This window comes from Lepeophtheirus salmonis, chromosome 5, assembly GCF_016086655.4.
Source record: "Lepeophtheirus salmonis chromosome 5, UVic_Lsal_1.4, whole genome shotgun sequence".
Taxonomy (NCBI): Eukaryota; Metazoa; Arthropoda; class Copepoda; order Siphonostomatoida; family Caligidae; genus Lepeophtheirus; species Lepeophtheirus salmonis.
The window spans coordinates 63,038,694-63,065,229 of record NC_052135.2 but is presented as its reverse complement, the minus strand read 5'-3'; the positions used below and the strand labels follow the sequence as shown (position 1 = coordinate 63,065,229).

General features: G+C 29.8%; 1 protein-coding gene across 1 annotated transcript in view; it reads right to left on the bottom strand.

Annotated features, from left to right (window-relative positions):
* LOC121117602 (CD109 antigen) overlaps positions 1-25,761 on the bottom strand; it is a 45,221-nt gene extending 19,460 nt beyond the window's left edge. Inside the window, exons 1-8 of the mRNA XM_071888116.1 lie at positions 25,527-25,761; positions 8,883-9,037; positions 5,878-6,193; positions 5,343-5,597; positions 3,417-3,566; positions 3,083-3,351; positions 3,011-3,013; positions 1,087-1,328 (exon numbers count right to left, since the gene is read on the bottom strand). Coding sequence (XP_071744217.1) covers positions 1,087-1,328; positions 3,011-3,013; positions 3,083-3,351; positions 3,417-3,566; positions 5,343-5,597; positions 5,878-6,193; positions 8,883-9,037; positions 25,527-25,691 — 1,555 coding nt within the window. The 5' untranslated portion in view covers positions 25,692-25,761. The remainder of the gene's footprint in view (positions 1-1,086; positions 1,329-3,010; positions 3,014-3,082; positions 3,352-3,416; positions 3,567-5,342; positions 5,598-5,877; positions 6,194-8,882; positions 9,038-25,526) is intronic.
* Between the last annotated feature and the right edge of the window lie 775 nt (positions 25,762-26,536).

Below are 26,536 nucleotides of genomic sequence, written 5' to 3'. Positions count from 1 at the left end.
TTATCTCAAGATCCAGGATCTCTATGGTTGACATTTTTAACAATTTTTTAATTGATTGAAATACCAAAAATTCGCCATTTATTCTTGGATAAAAATAAATTTACATATCACTCGACACTTGGGAGATATATTATGTATCAGACATCTAAGATTAACGCCTCAATAGATCTTGGGTTCCAATATCTAATAAATGTTGTAATGTTTAAAGCTACATCTGGTTGGTTGTACTTTTTTTCCTAAATTTTTATTCAATTTTTTTTTGCCAAAACCTTATTTTATAACGTAATTTATAGACGGGCCCAAAAGTAATGTCTGGGAACAGGATTTTTTTTGTATATATATATATATATAATCAAAACTCTTTCTATTTTTTTAATGTAGTATTATTAAGTGAAGTATATCATTGTTATCTCTTTGTGGAATAGTTTAAAAACACGGAGTTACGGTAGTAATATAAACAATGACATGGAATTTGATTGTTAGCTGTCAATTTGTCTACTTATATACGCTTCTTTTAGCATTTTGAGTATTTATTAGTTGAATTTCAATAAGTTTTTGTTATCTTGTGAACAATTACTGACAATTTAAAAATAATAATTGCATAGTTGGGAAGATGAATAAGGTAAACACCAACTTTTTTTTTATTTTAAGTAAAGGTTGCAAGATACAATAAAGATGACAATGTGAAAGTTGTAAATACGAAATAAAAATTATAAACCTTTTATTATTCATTTTTTTTTGTTATTAAATTATTCTCATTAAGGAATCGTATTTTAGCAGGAAACAGTTTATAATTTCCATTCAATAAATATATATTTTTTTATGTATATACATAAATTTATACATTTTTATTTATTTAAGTAATGCCAAATTATTGTATTTGTAATTTATGAATATCTGCATTGCTTGAGAACAAAAAAAAATGCTAGGAATTCCCATTTTTCATTATCTTAATGGAAATAAGTTGGAGTTTCTAATAAAACAATAATATTATTATAACTTATCTGTACATTTGATAGTTAAATTAGTTAAAAGGCTACATTATTATCAAATATTTCAATGTATAAATTTTTATTTGATCCTTACCTGAATCATGTCCTCCATTTGAAACGGTTTCATTGAAAAAAGTTTTTTTATCCTCTGTTTCAAAAGTTGCAATAATTTGCATATACTTTGCATTTGAGGGAGTACATTGTAAGTGCATATCGTAGATTCCTGAGCCAATGAAAGCCTTGTAATATTCCTTAGTTAAAACATAATCTGGGTCATGCTCTTTGAATAGAGAATCAGATGAAAGACTAAGATCTACACCGATTATATATTCATTTTGTGTTTAGGCTTTACTAATATTATGTACATAAATTGATATGCTGTTGATAAAGAAAAAAATCATTTAACAAAGTAATCCCTCAATCTTTTGTGGTAGATTTTACGACATAGATGTCGATATCTTTTATTAATAAATTTGTAAGTTAATTTTTTAATAAGAAATAAATATTGTTCCCGTCATTTGTAATAGGGATCGATTCGTATAGCGCTGAGTGAATAAAAGTTACCCAAATTGATTAGCGACTTTTATTTTTGATAAAATTTACAGAATCGAAAGTGTTGAAGTTACTCAATAATTGCCGGTACTAAAGCAAGAGGACGTGTTCTTCCAAACAATTCTTGCATCCCTCAACTGAAATTTAAATACCTGAGGGATTATGTAATAATGACATATATTGTCTTTCTAAAAAAAAAAAAAGTCATCAAAAACCTCAAATTTTGGTCTTTTACTTAAAATTTCAATAAATAAAAAGAATATACGAAATTTGTCAAACCCCAAAGGAAATCTGGATTATGAACCTGATCTTCTCTAGAAACTGGGGTGTCCTTCCTTTGATATAGGCCTGGAATACTTGTGATGAGACTCGGTCCAGAATCGATTTTTTTTTCGGTTCGCTATTAAGTGATTTTTACTGAAACAATTTTTGGTCCGGACTGCACTCTCAGATCGTGGACCAATATTTTTCAGTGTCACTTTAGTGACCAATTTTTTATTTCTCACTTAAGAGACCGTTTTATTCGGTCTCACTCCAAGGACGGATTTTTCCATCGATGCTTTCATTACATTAAACAAAGTCATAAATTTATTTTTGCTTTTAATTTGACAATTGCTAAGTGCTATGATGATTTTTAATTCATTAAGACCAGATTTAGTGGGGTTCTTTGTTCTCCAAGAGTTAGAACCAAAGGAGGGATATACTTTTATTTTGATCATACATCTCAAGAAATGCTTGATTTTGGAGTTCCGTACTCCAGGAAGGACCACGGGATTCTCCGACCTAACTCTCTTTTATATTCATATGACGTCATTATACCATTTTCATATACATATGAAATCATAAATGAATTATACGTAAAATCGGTAAAGACTGAATTTTAAATAAGACCTATTTTTTGGGACTGTACTAAACGGAATTTTACCTTCCAACTAATCTGGATCGATTTTTTTTAAAGTACCGAATTAATTAGATCCAGCAAAAATCACAACTGTTTCAGACCGGTCTAGGATTTCCAGAAGGAAATCCTACACTATTGTGCCAATGCAGCATGATTGGAAAAGTCTTTTTTGAAAGTTTCCTTCCCTTCTTGTCTCTAAACTAATATTTTTGATCCTTGTAAACAATGAAATTTGAGGGACTTTTTATTTGTTTTTAATCCTATTTTGAGAATGATTTGATTGTTGCTTCTGATAGAATATCAATATCAATAAAATAGGACAGGAAATTCCATAAATATTTAAAAAAATTATCAGAGTACAAATTATAGGATGTTTCAAACTTTTGACAAATGCTTATTTTGTGTTTATGATATATATGCAAATAATTTTATTGCATTTTTGATGCTACATTTTGTTATGAAAACAATCAGAAGATGAATACGTTATTAATTTAAAAAAATCAAATCTGTAACAGTCCCCGCAAAAAAATCCCAACAAAACAATGAATACTTCTGATAAAATTACGTGCTATCAAATGAATCGTACACTTTCAATTGTAGGTTGAATAACAAATTATGTATATATAATCGGCAATACTAAAACTCTCCAAGTATTTTTTTAAAAGAAGAGTCCTCAAATTCAACCTCAACAATGATGCTCAATGTTCCTTGAAGTAGCTCCTCCTCTGACAATTTTTCTTTAGTAATGGAATCAATGACAAAGAATTGAATTCTAAAGGGCATTCCAGGCACAAAATCCTTGTATACTCCCCTTATTAGAATATCTGAAGGAAGGAGTCGTGTCTCTGCGAAGGCTTTCTCTGTTCCATTAAAGAAATAGTCTGTATATGTCACTTCTGCACGCACCTTCCAATAAATAAAAGGCTATTTTGTAGAAACAGACAAGGAGTGCAATACATGAATGAACTCACCTGAATATTGATTAAAGTCCCAAATTCCCTTTCAATTTTTGATAAAGGTAGTACCCAAACTATGGCTCCTTTAGGGAGAAGTGAGCTGTATAGGAAAACACTTTCTTGAAGGGGTATCCATTTTGTTCTCTGAGGTTCAAATCCAGTACACTTTTGACAATAATGAAATTTTTGTTCATATTTATCTATGCTTTACTTCGTGATCGGTGAATACTTTTCTAATTAATTAATTCCCAAAAATTACATTCCCATCTGGAGAAAGGATATTTTTTGACATAATACAGTTTATATTTCTAAACTAGTTAGTAGTTGTTAAGTAATACATTGCAAGGAGAGATCCTGAAGGAGACGGTCAGTAGATCGAACAACTTGCTTAGATATTTTTAAATTAATTGTAATCAGAAATATTATTAGCAGTAATGCCGTAAATACACTAGACTTTACAGGCTATGACCGCCCTAAAAGATGCTTTTACTCCAAAAAAATAAGTATGAACATAATTTAAACTTTATTTTTCTAAATCTGTAGAATTTTGAAAACATTCTAAATGATTGAATTTAACAATAGTTTATTTTTAAGTGGGTCCTGTGTCCTCTAAACTTGTGACTTCTAAATCTATAGTAATAATAAAAAGGTTAAATAAATTATCTTTTTTGAAAAAATATTTACAAATTTTTACTGGAAAAAAAAGTCATTAAATTTATAAAAAAATTCATAAATAAAAAACTGTCATCTCAAGCTAGTCAACTCGTAATGGAAAATATTATTCTCGCCCCTGGCTTCTCCTTGGATATAGTCCTAGTTATGCGACCAATCAGCAATTATAGCCGATGGAGTAATATTTCCTATGGTACCAATATCCACAAATTCCATTGCTGCTCCACTATAAATACTTTTGATGTCAAAATTTCGAAATCGTTTATAACATAAGATATTATCTTTCATAAATATTATACGTATCCCATTACTAATCCAGGGATGACCCCTCGCTGTACAGTGTTGAACGTAAATGACTCACTATGTCAATTTGTTTTAGGAATATAAACCGTATGACGTCACAAAGTATATTTTCTTATAATGGGGATAAAATATCCAGGAATTGATTTACGAGGAATTAAAATACATGGAATAAATTAAATAGAAACCTATTTTCCTGACATCGTTTTATTATCGCAAAACTTTTATATTTGTGAAAAGTTGTTAAAGTAAATTCTAATCATTAGGAAAAATTAAAAAGTTGCAACATATTTTAAATTCAACTATAAAAAAATTGTTAAGAGGAAAAATAATAAAAGTTTATTTAACCTACACAAAATATTCGAAATTGCATAATTACTACTGACGTACCGTATATTGATTAATAAAAAACCGTTATTTCCTAATTATAACGCCAAATTTTATTCAATTCTGAAATTTATTTATTTATTATGTTGGTACACATGTCTACAACGTAGCCTGACAATATCAGCATTATTTTGCTTTGTTATTTTGTTTTTACAAAATAAAAAATAGACGTCTTTGGTGTGCTCTGCCATTTTCTACCATAAGAAAAAAGGGAAAGAAAAAGTGCATTTTTAGGAAAATTTTGTGAAGACTTTTCAAAGATTTTTTATTTTTCTAAAATAGTTTTTCGTATTAATTACTAAATTTTTGAAGAATAAACAATCTTTCAAAAGTTTTTGAAGAATTTCCCCCTAAATGGCTTTTTGTTTCTGTTTATTTAAAATTAGATAATTGCAGAGGACACCGAAAGATGTGTAACCTTTTTATCTCCCCCAAAAAATAAGTTGGCAAACGTTGTGGACATATATGAGAATCGAATGATACATGAATTTGGAATTAGAAATGAGAAAGTAACTGTTTGTTTTTGAATATATCTCGTATAGTACATAGATAAATATCACTTTAGAAGATTTAAAGAATTACTTTATCCTCAAATAAAGGGGTTGAGTCATCAATTTCGGAGGCCATCCACTTTAAGTAAATGTTTCCTTTACTCATTCTCTCAGTCAAAAAAGAAGCTTCGACTTCTGCCTCAAGCATTCCATTCAGGTTACCAGGATCCACAAAGGGAGGTAAAGAAACGCTGACCTCCAAAGGAGGAGAATAATACTTTTCTACCTTGAAAGATATTTCAGACATTTGACTCTCAGCTGAGACAATGCACTTCCAAAATCCAACCTTAAAAACAAATAAATTTCTAATACTTATTAAGAAAAAGTTATATAATATTATTTATGACATAAAGGAGAAAACAAATTCCTACTTTAGAAAAGTTTTATTTATAAGAAAATGATAAAATGATTTCTTTATTTTATTATTCTCTTACATTACAAAAGTTTATCACAAAAATGAAACATAAAAAAGAGACTTTCAAAAAATAAATTCAACCAATCGGTTGGGTAAAAAGTTATCACATTTATTCTGCTTATAGCTATATATTAACTTATCTAATACATACCTTAGGATACTCTGGCAAAGTCAAATGATTAGTAAGTACTCCTAAGTTGAGAGATCTGGAGATCCATCGCCTGACTATAAACCCTTCTGGATCCACTATCCACATATTACCTTGTCCTTTGTAGGGTTTAAAGTCCAAATCTGTAAATATACATCTCAAATGAATGGATTGCCCGCCGGTATATATAAGTCGGTCTGACTCAATGGTAATGGATAGGAATTCTTTTGTATAGTTGAGAAGGGCTGAATACTCCTTTTTTCCAAGGGAAGAGGATGAGAGTTGGACTTTCAAGTGGGTTTGATTCTGCGTTTCATTCCTAAAATATAATAAATGTTGTGAAGAAAGAAAACTTTATTTATCAACACATTCATTCCTAAATTAATCATTTGTCGAAAGAAATTTACCCTAATAACATTTAGTCGAAAAAACAAAAACCAAAAATATATCTAGAATTGACTATGACACATCCAGACGGTGATTAACATTCACTATTTTCCAATTAAGCACATCATAGCCGTTAATGCAAGAATGACTCTTCACATGTAACGTAATGCTATGCTCCAAAAATAATAATGGTAAGTCAAAGACGTCGGCAGGTGTGGGCTGGAGGGGCTGTAGCCCCACAAATTAAGGAAAGATTGCTTTTTACTCGATTTTTTCCCCGTGATTCGGCCAAATTATGCATCAGAGCAAAAAAAAATTAATTTTGAATTTTTTTTCCAAAAAATGTATTATTTGAAAAACGAATTGATATTTTTTTGCAAAAAATATAATTTTTTGTTAGTAGGTACGGATTTTTGAAATGGTTTTCAAAAAATTATCATTTAAGAAATTATTGTTTTTTTACTAAATTTTTTTTTCGTCATTTGTGGAAATAATACAGCAGAGGAAAAAAAATTATTTGAATTTTTTTCTGAAAGATTTAATTTATAAAAATTGAATTTTTGAAATTTTTTTTGTAAGTAGCTATGGATTTTGGAATTTTTTCCAAAATTTCCCCCCCCCAAAAAAAAAAAAAAATAAAAAATATATATAAAATGTTGCTGTCGCCTCTGTAAGGTTATAGAGTATTTTTCGACCAAATATCCTTTCTTCCAAATATTATCAGCCTATGTAAGGTACTTTCCACAAATTGTCCTAGAACCCTTTGTGTATAACAACAAGAAAACATATTCCAGTTTTGTGGGTGTTCTTATCAACTATTCTACTTGCTAATTGTAGCTGATGTGTACTTGTATAGGTACAAATATAAGTACAAATTATTACCCATCTGCTGCTTTCCCACAAATACACTTTGGGTAATGAATATACATAAATTTTATCAACTCAATGGGAGATCCTAATAAGTGTTCATTATAACCATTTTACATTTTTTCAATGGGATAATAACTAAGGATATAATATTTAATTGTAAGTATAAGAGTCAATTACTTGATATGTTCAATCAAAGACTACTAGATAAACGGGCTGGACACATAATGGAGACAGTTGTTAGCTGCAGTGCTCAAATTTAAATAATTAATTATTTTTTCTTCATTTATACATGTAAGTATATCAACGTTATTTTTTTTTCCTTTTTTCCCACCTTGAGTAGTAGGTCCTTCTTATAATATATTCTTAATGCCCTATTTGTATTTAGACATATTTTCGTTGCTAATTCCTTGCAAATAAATGTATTAAATACGTTTGTAGAAAGTTATGAGTTTTTTTTTTTTTAATTTGTCAAAATAATTTTTCAAGATTAAAACTTATAACTAAAGAAATATGGAAAATACAGAGATTTGTAGTTTAATAATTAAAAAATAGTAAACACCATATCTTTGAGCCCTATTTTATTCTAATATATTACAGTATGCAACAGCATTTTCAATCACCGCCTAAAACCCACAATGATTATTGTTAGTTAAGTCATAACACACGAAAATGCCCTATAAAATTTTCAAACCCAAAAAATTTGGACTTTAAAGCCTTTTTTATAAAAATCAAGATTTTGAATAACTAAATTGAGGAAATTTACCTGTAATAAAAATTGATAAAACACATTCCAGCAATTAAAGGATAAAAAAATTTATTAAGTTATCTTGAATACAATTCCTACAAAATGTGCCAATCCCTTCGAAAATCCTGTAAAATATTTGGGAGCTAATATTTTTTAAAATTGTTTTATATTATACCTAAAACTAAAAAATGAACCTTATATTACAACTTAAAATGATTTCTTGTCAATAAAAAGTACAGTTTTGATTGTCTATAAAAAAGGTCGATTTTGAATGATTTTTAGTAAATTTATTTTTTAATATTTTTTGCGAAATTTAATAAAAAAATCTGGTTAAGTTGTGTTATACATATCTAACTAAAATATTATGGAAAAAAATTGAATTGCTTATGAGTTTATAACTAACTATGTAGTTAATAATTTAAATGTAAGGGGATTAAACCAAGTTTATAGATGCTTCATATTCAAAATAATTGATTAGTATTCACCCACTTATTAATTACAATGTTAGTTATAAAACAATAAGCGATTCAATTTTTTGATAAATGCTGAAATGTTTATATCGATTAGTTATTTAGTTTGATTTTCATCTATATAGATCTTTCATATAAAAAAAATATACATAAAAAGAAGGCTTTAAGGGCAAAAGCTGTCAAGTTTGAAATTTTTAATTGGCATTTTCGTGTTTTACGTCATAAATAACAATTATAAATGTGGATTTCAGCCTGCAGGCGAAAATATTGTTGCAAGGTGTCATGTATTTAATTTCTAAACATTTTGACAGAAAAAATTATATTTAAAAGAATAGTTTTTTTTTCACTTTTATAACGTCACACAAAAAATAATGAACAATAAATTTAAAGGACTAAAGTCAACAGTTGACTCCTTCTCTTCAATAGCCTTTGGTCTAACATTATTCTTTTCCTATCAAAATAAACACAATATCTCCATCGAGTCCAGATAAACATCTTCCAAAAAAGAAAAGACAAGATTAGAAAATAAGTCAAACCTGATATGCCCTGGTATTTTCATCATCAATTCTTCTAGATGAGATGGGGAATTTTCCTTGAGTATTGAATCAGTTAATTTTACACCATTGTTTGAGATAGACGAATGAATTTCTAATCTTCCTAAGGAGTCCGGATTCCTTATATGTACAATTATCTATATAAAAAATCATTTCATGGAATATTATGATAAGTAAGCATCAGAACTGGATACATAAATGTTGAAAACAATTTTTCTTACTGTAAATCTTTTTTTATCATTTTATACTTTATTTTTTTCCATTTATTTCTTTTGTTCATGTTGAAAATGAGTCTGAATCTTTTATATACAATAAAATTCAATTTGTAAACCAACAAAGTAAAAATCTATTTGTTTTTTGTTATTCGACAAAAACAAATATAAAATAATCCTTAAAATCCGGGAACAACAAATTGTTTCAAGCAAATTGAACAAAGTTTCATCCTTATTCAATTATGTACTATGAAAACTTTGAGTAATTATGATTAATTGCCAATCTCTACATTGCTCAAGATATACAAAAATATACATTAAAGAATGATAAATAATAACACGGGACAAAAAAAAAGAAGTAATTTATAGTCTTGTAAATAAAACCTTAACTATTTACGCTTCAAATAAACTCCTTTGACATAAAACAAATTGAAACAACAAGGTGTTATTTCTTTACAAATAAAACTCTTAATATAAGGTGGTTTTTTATCTTTTAAATTGCATTTTCTTAGGATTGGATCATTGCTTATTTTTGGTAATAACACATTTGTAATTGACATAACTTTATACAAAGAAAAAACTAATTTTATATGGATTACTGACTTTTATTCTTAAACAAAAATTAGCTTCAAGCTATAAAAATACTAAAAAAATAATCAAACGGAAGATTCTCAAAGACCAGATTTGACACAAAATGACTAATTAAGGATTCATTATCAGTCGACCAAGTACAACTAGAATTGAATATGCAATTAAAAGATTTTTGAAAAAGGAAAATTTGGTAGAATTGTTTAATTAACGTTTATATTAAAGCTAATAAACAAAAATATACAGCCAAATATTTGTACAAATTTGGGTATAATTATACGATAAAACTTTTTCCTATTCACTCGAATTCTTTTCAGGTCTTTATTTCAATTGTATACTTGAAAAATTTATATACAATATGAAAAATGTATTAATTAGTAGGGATTGTGTTCTTTATAAAAAAAAAAAAAAACATGATAGTTTATAGTAATCCCTCCCAAATATATATTTCCAGACAGGCATTTCAGAATATCCTAGGCTTTTACCCATGAACTATTCTCCTCTTGAGTTTTTAAGTAAAGTGCACCATATCTCCCTGTAGAAGATATAATAATATTTTAAGTTCATATTTTTGCACCCTCTCCCCATGGTCAAGCATTGAGCTATTAATAACTAGGGATGGTAAAAACGTGGATAAAAGCTAAAGTTTTTGAGTTTAGAAGAGGAAAAACGGTGGGGTATCTTTTTCTTTCTTCTTTTTTCATTCTTCAATAGATTGTCGCTGTGTTAATATCTCGGCCTGGATGACAAACTCCCTCTAACTTTTGATGTATTTAAAAAAAAATGCATAATCAATATTTTGAAATATAATTTTAGAACATTTTCTCTGTACTAATCGTATTATATTACTGAAGGTTCTCCTCTCTATAGTAGTTATACACTTTTATCTACAAAATCAGACCTCCTGCTCTTTGAAATGCTACTCTCTATCAATGGCTTAGAGTTCAACTACTATTTTGGAACCAAATTATGAAATTGTTTTCCGATAAACTCAATGAAATCATTAAATGACTTGACTAGAAGGGAGGCTCTGTTTACTTATCATATTTAAATAAAGGACTAATGACATGGCTGGTATAAGGGGCATTACAAGCAACTACTCCCAATCCCCGGAAAAAAAGTCAATTATTCAATAAAAGGTCTTGCAGTGTCGAAGTGCATACTTATAAATGATGAGTAAAGGTCGGACAAATGTGTTCATTTTCAAGCAAAATATGTTGTGAATATGTTTAGAAAAATGACAAAATATGCAAAGAAAATTGCCAAATTAAGTAATAGTTTTATACGGACTAAATTCCCTATCTTAAGATTTGAATTTATAAAACTTTGAGAACATAAGATTTTCCTTTACTTTGTAGAATTTATTTTGTAAATTCAATAAAAAGGGGGAATTAATATTTTTAATAAAGTGGCTCATGTTAACATCGGCACCCCCTGGACAAAAAGCTAGTCGTTTAACCACTTGGTGTTATAGCTTTGGTAAAGCTTGTAGCGAGGTGGGCTACACAGACTGAGCCGTTCAGGCAAGGCTAGTATAGACAGAACATTCCTCACGTATATGTTGAAAATTAAATTAAAAAAAAAAAAGAAGAAGTTTGCTATAACAGTAAAATCTAACATTTTTAACCAAAATGATGAAAATATGTTATTTTTCTAACGAATCCTAGACAGAAAGATATGTAAAATATCTGATCACATAAATCAGTGTGTGAGGACCAGCTGAGGACTAGTGAGTGAAGCTAGCACAGTAAGGACGGAAACTTCAAGTAGAGAAAAAGGGCAACTGCTGGCGAGACCTCTTCCTTCAGTACAGGGCGAGGAGGAGAAATGTCTGCTCTTCCAATAACTGCAAAATAGAATTTACCACTCGTCGAGTTGTTCTCCTGCTAATAGAGAACTTGAGCTGGGGTTAGACCTTCACGAGACAGGTTAGTTTTAACCTACTGATGAGTCGTCGCTGTGATAGTAGTCTGGCTTCCTAATAAAGAGTATAAAAATGCTATGTCATAACTAATAATTTTTAACATTGGACACTCTTAACTGGAATATAAGAAAAGTAATTAGTTTTTAGGGTAGGTAATAGATATTAGGGGAATACACCACTACTTAATTTTATTTGGCGAAGGGAAAGTTATAGTCAATGATGCAAATCCAGTGTAGAATGGACATGTTAAAAAAAATTACAACCGAATATCAATATGGTAACACACACAGTTTGAAGAGAAAGAATAATACTCATGACGTTTCATTACATCAGCTACAATCAGCTGTGAAAAGAGAGGAAGGAGTAAAGGATATAAAGAAGGACATTTGCTAGAACTACTCCGGTGTCTATCTCCAATTCTACTCTGAGTCTAACAAGGACTTACAATTATAACTCTGCAAAAAATCTTCAGGGTTAGGCTCCGTCTTTTATGAACACACACAAATATTCAAGCAGGTTTTGAATATAATTGTATCTATTTGGCAAAGGATGTTTACTACTCAGGAATTAAATAATAATGACAACTACTAAGGAAAAGAAAATTATTTCTTTATATTAGCAATTACAAATTAACAGGCCAGCTAAAAATAGCACCGGATTTACATCACTAGTTATAATTTATAGAATCAGCACTCCAAGCCTTAAACTTACAAAACAACAATTTAATAATTTTAATTATTGCACCTAGATATGGTATATGACTATGTTTTGATCTTTGGTAGAGGTTCCCAAACTTTCAAATATAGCAACCTCTTTTAAAACAATCAATCAAGAAACGAGCACAATTCTTAAAATATATTATACATATTATATATACACATTCTTTTTTTTGTACAAGAAACTGCCATACATTGGGACTATGAATTATAGATGATTTATTCTTGAAGTAGCTATACATTTCGTAAATTCTTCATCGGAGAAGCAAGTCACCCTATCGTCATGATGTTTGAGGTAATTAAGAAGACTCTTAGAACATCTTTCTAACTAGTCATTCGGAATCTATTCCTCCAAGGGCACCTTTGCCCTTGGAGCATTTATTCAAAGAGTTGACTATGAATGTCCATGGGTTGAGATGATTTTTACGATTTGGACAAGACCAGATCGTTATGAATGAAGTTCATTGTGTATACACATACAAGAAAAGAAGAAGAATATAATATAGAATTGTACATAGTACGTTGAAAACAACCAATGATAATCTCTTGCTAAATATCAGAGACATGAACCGAACCTTGGATAATTATGAAGCTTTATAAGTGGTTTTATAATATTAGAGGAATAATTTTTTGGTCGAAGGAACTTGTATATCAAATAAATGACTTCTATTTAATAAACTTACTATAAATTGTAAAATGACCTACTTTATACCTAGTATGTATTTGTTCTACTAATGTAACTTGAAGCCTTAAGCCCATTTGCATTTCTTTATTTTCATGGTTTTTTTGTTTTACAAATAGTGTAACATAAGTGTATTGTTATTTGAATTAAAAAAATAAGTCAAACTTTAAAAGAAATGAAAGAAAGGAGACTCTTAGAACGCTTCATACGGAATTATTGATACTTTTGAGTCAATAATATTGTAAAACTTCTCTGACTTCGGCCCAGCAGCATTGATCGCCATTGACAAGGTATTGTTCTTATAAAAATACCCAATAATTTTTAAAAAAAGTCACCTTCATTCTGCATAACTTGCCTAAAATTAGCTGGAAATAGGCTAATTTGGCAATAATAGTAGGAAGAGCAACAGCAGTGGCTTAAACACAGCAAACATATTTAACACTGGCTCAGACGTTGAGTTGAGTGATTAGGGGACTGATATATTTAGTGTTATGGTGATAATAAAACAAGGACAATTAGTTAAATTTGTACAATATCTTGTTTAATATAATATTCACAGTCGTCTCAAAATCAATTAGCAAGCCCATTGTATTGGTTTTACGACCTCATTTAGGTTCAAGACCCACTGGTTGGGAATCACTGATCTATTGGTTGATTCTTAATTAAATATTTATGTACAAATTCAAAGTTTAAAACTCCACCATTTTCATTCGCTATGAATAACTTTTTTCACCAAAGAAGGCTTAAAGTTAAGTCTGTTTTATTTATACTCTAAAAAAGCTGAAGAATGATTGAATCTTTATATAAAAATAATGTCATAGGCAATTTTTTTTGGCCCATCGGCGTTTCTATCTCAGACTGTACGCAAGGAACTTTTTACGAAGATGTTTGATTCAATATTCATAAATATTTTCAAGTAAAGAAAAAACATTTAAGACAAGTATCTATCTACAAATACAACAATCCAAAAACATGGTACATATTTATTTCTCTATCTTTAAAAAGATTTACGAGTGTAATAACATTTTAAGTGCACATACATACATTTGATGAAGGGTCTTATTTTGTGGTTCCTTCGGGATATTTCTGGGAATGAATAAACAATTATGAATGTTTATATCAAATATTTGCATATATTTATATTTGTGTATGTACAATGTACACGGGTATATTTTCGGTTTCAAAAAGGAATAGAAAAAAAGAAGACACAGTCATTTGAATCAAACACATTAAAATATTTTTTTTAATGATGTGTTACATGGAATGACAAGCCAAAATAAAATATGGGGTTAATTGACGAAATGACAAAAAATCATTGATATTTCCAAGTAAATACAGGATGTGCCAAATGTGTTTGCATAAATTTTTCATTATAAAGATTCCAACTTCAGTTGAGTTAGCGTGGTTTTCTTCAAAATTGCGTGGAAATATATTTAGCACGGCTCGCTTTTTTAAATAAATAAAGATGTACTTTAATTTCCATTTCAGCTGTTTTTTTCATTTTTATAAGTTGACTCTTGTCACGTCGTTACCTTTATTGTACTACACAACCTCCAATTTTTCTTCATATAAATAATAAAATGGCCAATATATATTATATAAACGACAATGAATCAACAAGAAATTGTATTCATGTTCTTTTGGAAACGGAGCATAATTATAAAATAACTTATTACTTAGTGTATTTATCAAAAAGAAGCAATTATGAAATAGTCATGACGTATCAAGCGAGAGGACTACTAAATACATAAGGTGTTTTTGTGTTTGCGAGGAAACACCGTGTTGTATGGTATAAATCAGAGGACACTACGTATTAAGTACTCAACAAAAGTAGTACATAGGATTTTTTTTAAATATTAACTTAAATTTTTTTTTTTTTCAACATTCTTTATTTGGTTTATATATTATATAGAACATATATATATAAATAAACCGGAGAAAATTTTTGTACTAAATGACAAGAATAAACATTATAGTTTATACTTAATGCTCCAGGGTAGAATTTCAACTAAATATCAATCTTTGAAAAAACAACAGTAAACATGCAAATTAAAAATTATGAGAAATATTTGTTAAAATTTTTTAAAACCCTTTTTAAAATACTTCGATGATTCCGTGAAGTTGATGGAAGGTACCAGATTTCTTCCTCTGCAAAATTCTATGACTCACATCCTGATTTAGGAATTTTCATTCTGAGAGAGACATACCTCTCAACTCATCCTCCCAAATAGGCTGATAGTTAATTAGTGGGCTGGCGATGAGGGCTTTACAATTAAGAATTGCGAAGTCCAGAGCCTTGGTTACCTCAAAAGTTCCACCCTGCTTCTTTGAAATTCCAAAAAGAACAAGACCTTTAACATATTTTTCTTTCCCATTCGTCAGCCCTTTTAGATACAAAATATTTTAGGATGGAGGGTAGTCCACAAACGCATGAAGTGTGTTATTATATATTTTTCCACAGTCCTTGCAGGGCCTAGTATATTTAATCCCATAGGGAGGCCCAAACGCTTACTATACAGCTCCCAGAGTCAAGTCACAGTTGCATCAAAATTTAGGGGGATCATCTTAACGTGCCACGGGCATGGCATTGAATAATATTTTGAAGAATTAACAAGTGGAAATCTTATTCCACAATCGTTGAGCAATTCTTCTGAATTTAAATTATGAACAGTTAAAATATGTTGTGTGATTGCGCGTTCTTCTAAAATTAAGGGGTCCTCTAAATTTCTAAAAAATAAATTTTTAGTTATATTTTGCCGAATTATATCAATGGTTGTGTCATTTCTAAATTCAAGGTAAGTATCCAAATTATGTATTCTCTGAGCTGAGCCCCAAACTCGAGATATCAAAAATTTTGGAGTAAATTTTCGGGAGAATACGAGATAGTTGGGCTACTCCTCCACCCATATGGGATTTAGGTCTTTTCATGGCTTCGATATAATTCTTATAAAACAAAGAATTAATCCATTTGTCTTCTTCTAAAATAGCTTTTTCAGCTAGTTGCGGACTTAATGTAGCCTTATATAAAACTAAAGGTATTACCAAATTGTTATAAAAGTGAACTCTTTTTTGAAGGTTGAATCTTTTCCAAAAAGAAATTCTTTTGTTGACGGAGGTCCGAATTTTGTTCCAGTTATCTTCATGAATACCACTGCTATTCCATTTGATCTAAAATTTCCACCATTCTTCTAACCTTGCAACTTCCAACTTTAAGATCCTCTTCAGGCTTCCAGGAGCCCAAAACTAAAATGGAGGTGTTATATTTATTAACAGCCAATCCTGTTTTTTCTTGAAACTTCCGAAAATAATTAAGTAGGGCTTTTATTCTGGGAATTAGCTGATACTCAGAATTCGCCTCTACGGTTAAAGTTACATCTTCTGCATACAAATCAATAATATTCTGAGGTCCTTCAAAGCTAATCCCAAAGCCTTTGTACCTCTTTGTAACACCTAAAAGGAGTTCTTTGATTGCCCTATGAAAAGAAGTGGAGACGAAGGGCATCCCTGACGACATCTCTTTTCTAAGATGATTGGCTTGCTTTCTAGTAGATCCAATGAGATCGTTGAACTATTTCAGGACCATTAAAGAGCAGTAAGTGCTCCTGACATGAATCTTAACCCATTACTAGAGTATTCTCGACCCTTGTGTAATAGCAAAAAAGTGTGTGGGTCAACTTTTAAAAAACATACATAAAAATGTATTTCGGCCAATCGCTTGATTTTTTGGAAATCAAGCGAATTGGCATCCTTTTTGGAAGAAAAAAAATAAACAAGATGTACTAGTACTGCTTCAACTTGATATTATTTATTAATTAACTATAGAGTTTCAACAAAATCAATACTATAAATAAATGTGTGTAAGAGCTTTTTTTATCATTATGTAGCTGCCCTTAGCGCCAATGATTACTTCCTGCCGGTGTTGGATGCCTGGCAACGCTACAAATGTAGTCCTCTGCCATGGTAAGCCAACAGTGGGACATTGAGAGCATTGGTGTTTGAATGACAGACACATCAAGCTTTCTCTTCGACATTCACCCAAAATGTGTTGTCGAGGAGGTGTAGGGGGCCAAAAGTGTAAAAAATTGTTCAAAAGAACTCAAAATACTAATTCAAAAGAGTTTTGCAACGGAGGAGATGGGTTCCTTTCATTGTTGGTGTTGGAAGTGGCCTTTTCATCCTCACAAGGCTCTTTCCACCCACTTTTTTGATAGCTCTCTGGACAATCTGGCGTAAAACCCTGATAACTCTTGCAGGGACCCTCATGGACTTAAGGGTATTGACCTCTGGGTCCAATTTGGCCTTTTTGACTGAGCCCTTCTTTTTCTCCAACGTTTTGGACTTACTACGGCGTAGACGGTGGTCCTGGAGACACCCAACTACTAAAAGTGTGCGAATGGAAATTCGTCGATCACTTTCAAGTGCCATTTTCTCGACTTGTAGGTAAGCTAGAGAGCTCAGAATTGTTTTATTTTGTAGCTAATTGTCTATGTTTTAATTTATAGAAATTTAATTAATTTCAATTACTCAACCTTGATTAATTATTGAAATAGTAAGTGTTCCAATTCTAATGGACCACCCGGTATACATATAGTATTAATATAATATATATTAGGACTGGGACACTACAATATTGAACTATGAATCGGTACAGTGCAACTATTACAGTACGATACACATGATTTCAGGGTACTACAGAGTATTTAAATTCTTAATTATAATATAAAGGAACCCACTTAAGTCGGATATCAGGTGCAGACAAAATATGTCTACTATGAAACAATATACATGTTCAAATTAATTGTATAATTATAATATATATGCCTTGTTGCTCTTATTCGGATTTGATAACGAAAATGTTGGTTTTCTAGTCTAAAGGGCATGGAAAACTATTTTTTTGAATTGTCTATCATTTTTTATATCTACTTAGTTCATAATTAAATTGGAGGCATATTTTTTCTATAAAATAAGTCCTTTTGTTTGCTGATAGAGTTTAATGTAAGGTTTTTTAACCCAATTATGACATTATGATGTCCACATTTATAGATATTGTGAGTAGTGTATAAAAAATAATATGAATAATAAATAAAAAAAAAGAGCTGGAATATGCTCTTACAACTATTTTTGAAAAAATAAATATGTGTGAATTTGATAAATTTTCTATTATGGTCGGTTTTTTATATTAAAAGTTGCTCGTATCCAAATAATTTATATTAGTGTTTCTTTAATGCAAGGTTTTGAGAATGAGTTGAGCTTATTTGGACAGTTCATATGTAGTAATATTGCATTTCGGACTAAAAATTTTAGACCGGTCGGAGACATGAAGATAATTATTTCAGACTGAACTAATTCGGTCTACATAAAAAATTGATTTTGATCGGCCATACAAAATAAAAAATTACTTTTTATAGGAAAATACTTAAATACGTATGATCTTTTTTTCAGAAAATATTTTTCAATTTTTTTCGGTCTACGGATTTTGACCTGTTTGGACCAAAATATCGATTTAGAAAAAATTACCTAAATCTGAACAGATTTTTTTTTGTCTCTGACCGAGTTTCTGCGCTAATATGCAGACATTTTTGGTTGATCTGTTTTTTTTAGCTTAAAAAAATATTTATTTCAAGTAAGACGAAAATACATTTAAAATTGTGAGTGATGGATATCATGAAAAATATACATCGTCAATCCCTTTAATGTTGTGAGTGAATAAAAAAAACCTTTCAAAAAGTTATTTCCCTTAGTACATTTTCATTATTTTTATATACTAATAATGAATCATATCCCCAAATTTATTTTATAATATTTTCCATTACTTTTTTGGCAAAATTATTAATTGAAAATTACCATTTAATTCAATAATTGATCTATCGATATAATAGTGTACAATAGCTCAACAATACTAATACTATAAACGGTATTTTCGGGGTTATTAGTTGCTTTGGATTAAAATTGCAGAAGGCAAAAAATACAGATACAAAGGAAAAATAACCCATAAAAAAATTAATAGTTCTAAATATTTGTGTTTATGTATGTATGTAAAATAATATTATCTTATTGATCAATACTTTTTCCAACAAGTTCCATGAAGCTCATTTTGAAAAGTTGAAGAAAAATTCAATTTGAGAAAATTTATTATAAGGTAAGGAAAAATGTTTGAAGTGGCCTTTCTTAAATTACGTAAAAATAATCTAAATACACATTCAGCCTTACATGACTAATGCCTTTGAATGAGCAATGTGCATTTAACTCACGTGACGCCATCATTCTGGAAGTCGGCCGTTTTATCTGAAGAATAAAAACACTTCTCACATTTTTACTTTTACTGGATCTTACAATCTTTCTTCTTCCAAACAGAAACAGAAAAGGGGACCAAAATCACTTTGTAGTTCCTCAACAACTATTAGTCAATAACTGTTAGGAATTGTTTAAAGATCAACTACAGTTAAGTCAAATTCAACACTGATAAGAGGAAAAAATAATCAGCTGAGACAGTAAAATACACCGTAAATTTGTATGATAGTGAGGTAACGCCATGTTCGTACAAACGTTTGATTTTTTTCCTTTATAAATCTAGTACATGTAGTTTTTCACATATTTTTTTTTAGAAAAATTGTTTCTTGACAAAGAATCTAATCTGTTTTTAAGAAGGCCTAAGTTTGTAAGCCTGTACTTAGTTTGATCAATTTCGATATTCACTCTCAGGGGAGACGTATAGATCAATTAAGGTAAATTTTGGGCTCGAAATACTCCATGCTTCATATTAAAATTGACATTTAAACAATTCTCACAGCTCATAACTTGATAATTTTTTTTACAAAAGTAAATTTGTGTTATATTCTAATTATCCTTTGCAATTGATTTTATTTATAAATATTTGGTGTATTTTCAAAGACAACAAAATGGAAGCCTAAAGAGTTTTTGTGCAGAAAATGCTTGCTTGCTATAAGACCCAAACTGAGATTGCCCATGACTTCAAGATCAGCCGGACGGCTGTGTATGGATTTACTAGTAAAAAGCGATTTAAATCCAATAAACAGTCTGCAGAAAGTGTGGGCAAAGTCGCTACCGAGCAATAAGAACAAAGGCCAGGATTATGCCTTTCAAAAACCACCTTGCTATAAATCACTAAAAATGCTATATCACCTCTGATGTCTAGATTGCGTTGCTTCAGAAACACTTAGTTCCTTGGATCAAGATGGAATACAAGGGGGTTCAAATATTGTTCCAACAAGATGTAGTTCCCTGTCACACAAGCCAAAAGACCCAAACACTTCTGGAGATTAACGTTGAGGCTTTTTGGTCCAAGATCATATGGGGTCCCAGCTCGCCCAATCTTAATTTTTTGGATCATTCCATCCCTAGATCACTAGACAAGGGCGCTACCTGTAACACACCTCAAGGGTCTTTGAAACCTTTGGAGGTTGCCATCAAGACCACATGGGCTAACTTGTCAGAGGACTACATATGTAAGGTTTTGCAGCCTTCAGGAAGAGGGCAGAGGCTGTTCTTGAAGCCAAGGGAGGCCAAATTGAATAAGAATGTAAATGTCAGTTACAATTCATTGGAAATAAAATTAATTTTGTTCTCACTATCTTTACGAACTAATCTTCAGTGTAAACTTAAATATGAGATATGGAGTAGTTATTTATTTTGGGAATATAGTGTTTAATAACTTTATCAACAATTAAGTCTCCCAAATTGGAGTCTTTTTGGGGTTAATAATTCAATGGTAAAGTCAGTGAAGGAAATACTCCAATATAATCAGCATTGGCGGTATGCTCTTGTAACTTTAAAATATGAACATATTTTTAGAAATTATTAAGAAATATAAAAATTACCAAATAGGTTTAATGAAATTCTAAAATACAAACGGCTACAATACAGATGTTACCATTTAAAAAGGATTTCAAAATTATTTGAGCATCATAATTTGTAATAACTATGTAATTTGTGCAAGTTCCTTATAAATAATCAGTTCAATATTTAAAAAAAAATTACTTTCTAATTACATATTCTATATTTGCTAATAATACGAATATACAAAGCAATTTATATATTTTTACAATACTTTTAGAAGCTTTATGTTTTTTTTTGTTTGGTTATGTTTATTTAATGGTTTTTGTTCATACTTAAATAATTTTCCCCGTACTCTGAAAGCAATCTATTATGAATTTACAAGATAAAAAGGTACTTTGTAGAATATAGCAAACATTTATGATTATTAAACAAAAGATATCATGATGGTCCAATGACTCATTTAATGAAGCGTGGATTTCTTTAAGAAATATTAACTATGCAGAGTTAAAATATAATTAATAATTATATATATAATAAGTCTTTTTATAATATCTGAAAAACAAAAATAATTAGGTTGTCTCTTGCTAAAAAGTTAGTTTCATGTCTTAAGTCATATCATTTATGAATAACTACTTACGAAGGTGATTTGAAAAGTTTCCACCTAACAAAGATAAAAAAAAAGAAAATCGGAATTTTTATTTTTCAGCATAGTATCCTAGAAACTCTACAAACTTCTCCCATCTCTTTAACCCGTCCCAATAGTACTTTATATTTTTCTTAGCAAAATAATTTTTGACAAATTACCTCTTCATTTGACGAAAATATTTGTCCTCTAAGCGCATTTTTAGATGAATGAATAAAAATAAATTGCTTTGGGCTAGTTCTGGTGTGTAAAACGTAGATGGTCAATCAGTTCAAAACGTAAAATGCAGATATTCGTGATGGCAACCACTAAGGTGTGAGACTAATTTATTTGTCTTGGTGAAAAAGGATCTTCTTTTTCTGCATCTTCTGCCTTCTGCTTGTCATGTAATGATGCGTAGTATTCTCTTGTAGCAGTTTTTCCTTTTTGAGGATAATCAGCTAAAATAACTTCATAACTGTCCCAAAAAACCGTTACCATCTCTTTCCAACCCGAAAGAACCATTTTGCTTTTTTTTGTAGCCAGTTCCCTCATTGCAGTATACTATTTGGACTGTATTTTTGCTTCAGGCGTTTAATGATGTTTCCAAGTTTTATATATATAGTAATTAATCGGATTTTTTGCGTCTAAACTGCGCCAACAGAGCGCTGGAAATGTCCATATTTTTGGTTAACGAGAGCAAAAGCAGCAACCAACGCGTGAACAGCTTTCTCATTCCTAAATGTTGACTGAATATGTGACAAACATGTTTTTTCTTGACATGCTCGGCTATCACTCTATATCACCTGGTCAGTTCGTCGACTTGCACATTGTTTTGATCAGATTTTGGACAACTGACTAAAATTTATGACAGGGAGGGGGTAAAACTACCTTCCCTCATAATCTTTGCAAGTCCATTTCACACACAAACCAATACACACAAAATGAGTGACGGTGCATTTGTTAAGTTTGAGCTAGACGTGGGCTGTTATATCTGCTCGAAATTGGAAAATTGTCTCTCATGAATCAGCCTTTTTGATCTAGTACAGTACTAACGAACCAATAGTGACAAGACAAAACAAATGCTTTTAGGGATACTTGCTAACATTATTACACTGGGATCAAATTGATGTATCCGTAACAAATAACTCAAATATTTTTGTTAAAATAAATTTGCGTCTTTCGAGTGAGTTTTTTCGTTCAAATAAATTATTAACCAAAAAGGTGTAGAACAGGATGATTGACCAACTTGTTCTTAAAAACTACAAAATAACCAGTCGGAGGGCCAAATAAAAGCCCTGTTACTAAAACGCCACTAATAATTATTTAGTTTTGATTTAAAAAGAAAAAAAATTCCTTAGAAAATGAAGGTGTTGGCAAGTGAAAGAAACTAATTGCGTCAAATCAAAATATATACTTTCATAGATACGGGCAAATCTAATTATTTGAAAAATATCAGATCGAAATAATAAAAAAAAATTATTGGATCGGTTTTTTGTTCGGAAAATATTTAAACATTAGGCCGTGTTTACATAGATACAGTTATAACCAATCATTTGTGTACATAATATCGGACTGGAATATAATTATATTTTATCGAAAGGCATTTTAATATCAGCCTACATATATCTATTTTAAACTGGATCAGACAGGTTTAATCGGGATAGTTTTGGAATAAATCTAGTGTTTGTTGTCCCCCATCGTTCGAATTCACTCAGTTTCCCCCATATTTATGATTATCAACCAGTTCCGACTCTCTTCATTTATAATTTTCATTCTAAAGTCTCTTTTTTTTTTAAATAACATATTATCTATCATTGTTACAAATATTACAGCCAGTGTTTTTGAGTATCCATAATTCCTAATCGTGCTTACTAAAATCAATTAACTATTATATTCTTTGTACAAAAAATGGACCATGTACTTAACAAATTATTTTTACCGTGGGATTACTGTAAGAATTAACTTTTTTAACTCCGTTTCCGTTAAAAATTTTATTATTATTAAACAAAATATAGAAATGGTTGATAAATGTGTCTTTTTTTATGAGGCAAACTATTTTCAAAACATACATATGTATTTGAGACTGAAGCACATAATTTTACTATTATAATATTAAACTACTACCTGAAATAAGCAAATATCTAATCTAAGAGATGTTTCATAGGGTAAAAATAGACCAAGGTAAAATATAATTATCACATTTAGATTTCTAATTGTTAAAGTTAATTTTTTTAGTTCGAAATTTTATTCAACTGAATAAAAAGTTTTGATATGATTTTATGCATATTTCATTTTAATAAAGAAAGATGGAGCCACACAAGGTTTTTTTTCTTAAAATCATGCTCTTTAGGGAGTTAAAACTTCAGGCAACTCAAAAATACAAATTATTCGAATATAGATGATTTAAAAGTAAGTTAAATAGGATATTAACTGTTTTTTATATTTACCTATCATTATGGGAAAAGTTGATTCATTTATATTTATATTTACTCATAAGAGTTTTATTTGAGCCTTCATGACGAGGCTAGGGATCAATTTTTATGAAGGAAAGAAAATGTGGAGTGATGACATTTTTGAATATAGCTGTAGAATGTAAATAGTTTTTCTTTTTTTTATCATACAAAAATTTATGAATCCATAATTTATATTATTACATTGGCGAATTAATTTTACAAAAGAGAAGAATGTGATAAATCATACCAAATCATATTTATTCTGAAGATATAATTAGTATAAGTATATATATATACAATGTGGAGATTTTAAAAGCCGAAAAATTTAAGGGTAATGTAAATTACAATTTATTTTCCGCAATTAATTAAGCAATGAACAAATCTTATACTCTTTCATGTAGGGATCCGTGGTGACGTCAATCACTGGAACACCTCACTTACAGCTTCAACAACAGCCTCCAACCTGAACATGGCACACCCCTGATGAGGGATTCCTTGTCGGTATTGGCCACTGCCTCGAGAAAGGAAGCCGGCAAGTAGTCAATAATGTTATGTTCACCTTTATTGGACTCTCTCTTTAAAATCACATAGTAGACCAAAGGCTTCAGATCCAGAAAAAAACAACCTTGGAACATCGTAAACTGTTGATTAAGGCAGCTTCATAAAGTCAAAAGAAGAACACCAAAATGGCCACATAGCGTTCGTATTTGGAAGACATCTCAGATTTAAAATTCCAAAACTGTAAATGGGTCATTCCAAGGAATATATACAATTTCTTTTTTTATCCGGTTTGAAAAAAATTTAATATTTCAAATAAACTAGTATTAAGAAACTCAAAAATGAAATTCAGATCTGGAATTCAATCCAGTTTTAAGTTATGAGCCTCTTTTCATGAAGAATCTGATCAAAAATCGTCTTGAAGACCCTTGCATTTTGAATTGTAGTTCATAAACCACTCTTCAGATGAATGCCTACGATACATCATTTGATAACTATGTAGTTATGCAACAAAATATTCTGTTATAAAAAAGTATGGTTGATCTTGACCATATTTTTGATTTTAAATATCTCAAACATCATATTCTCTGATTTGGATAAAAAAATTATCAGACCAAGATCAAATCCATATCCCACTTTAAAAAAAAGATTAGATTTATTGGATTTGGAGATAGTAAGAGTTTAATTAGCTCAAATAAATAAACGATTTGATAACATTGCTCATTTAATGATTACTATGTGTATATTCCTATAAATATATCGATTTGACTTCAATTTGGAATATGCTATATGCAAGATTTTTTTTTTGAAAAAAAGTTAGTTTTTGAACTTCAATATTTTAAGGTTTTCTGATTTTTTTTTCTTTTTAATTTTAACAATTTGAGGATAGAACACTTTAAATATTTTTTAAAAAGTAGTATAGAGTCGCAAAAATATGTAATTAAGAGTAATCGTGTGATTAATAGAAATCACCAATTCATTTATATAGTAAAAAAATGGATTTCATCGAACACACGTTCAACAGTATTACACTTGTGGATAAACCCCTTGTTTAGATATACAAGGTTTATATATTGGATAAACATGATATGAACATATAAACGGAAAATATTAAACGTGTAAACATCAAACCTTATAAATAGAATGTGGACGAATAGTTCTTGGAGCTATGATATAATATTCCGATTCTTTTCCTCGAATTCCCCATCCACTTTTTTCCCTCAACTCAATTCCTTCCATCAAGTGTAATAGTATTACAAAGTAGCAGAGTTTGACATATCCTTTAGAATAAGTCATAATAACACTCTCAAATACATATACCAACAACAGGAGAACATAAATTAATCTTTACTAAATAGAAAAAATATATGTGAAAAAAAATATAAAAATCGTCAACTATTAAATCTTCAAAGCTAAGCGCACGCTTGTGGAAATAACAAAATATATATATATATGTGTATGTACAATACCGATAAATTTTCCTCTCACTGATTTTTTTTGTGCAAAAAATAATATAATGAAACTCTTTTTTTTTAAAGGACAAAAGGATTTTTTGTCTTTTTGTGTCACTTTATACATGGATATAAACTAGACAATGTTGCTAATTTTTTTTAAATGAAATGAACATGCATGCACACAATTAAAAAAAAATATATATCGTTAGTGTTGGGCTCGGTCTGAAAAACCAAGACCGGGTTGAGACCTTTATAATTTCAATTAATTAAGTCCTACTTCAGTTTCGATTACTTGTGTTAAAATTCGGTCTAAAATTATTTGATCAAGGTAGAGGCAGATCCTAAATTAATTCTTCAAATCATTCCTGTGCAAGACCAGCTTGTTATGATGAAACTTTGGAAATTCGGTCTTGGTCCAGTTTCAATTTTTTTATAAATATGAATTTGAGAGAAAAAAAATTAGCTTAAAAAAAGGCAAATTCTTTAAATCTCACATTACTATTAATAGTATTCCATAAAATTACATTAGGAATATAAAAATGAATACGAAATACGACATGACCTATTCTAAATAAACTTAGTCATAGAATCTAGAGACCTGGAATAATCACGCATAATTTTGAGTCCCATATGAGGGGAATATATAAGGTTTGATTGGTTGAAAAGAAAGAGTCAAAACCTTCAAGA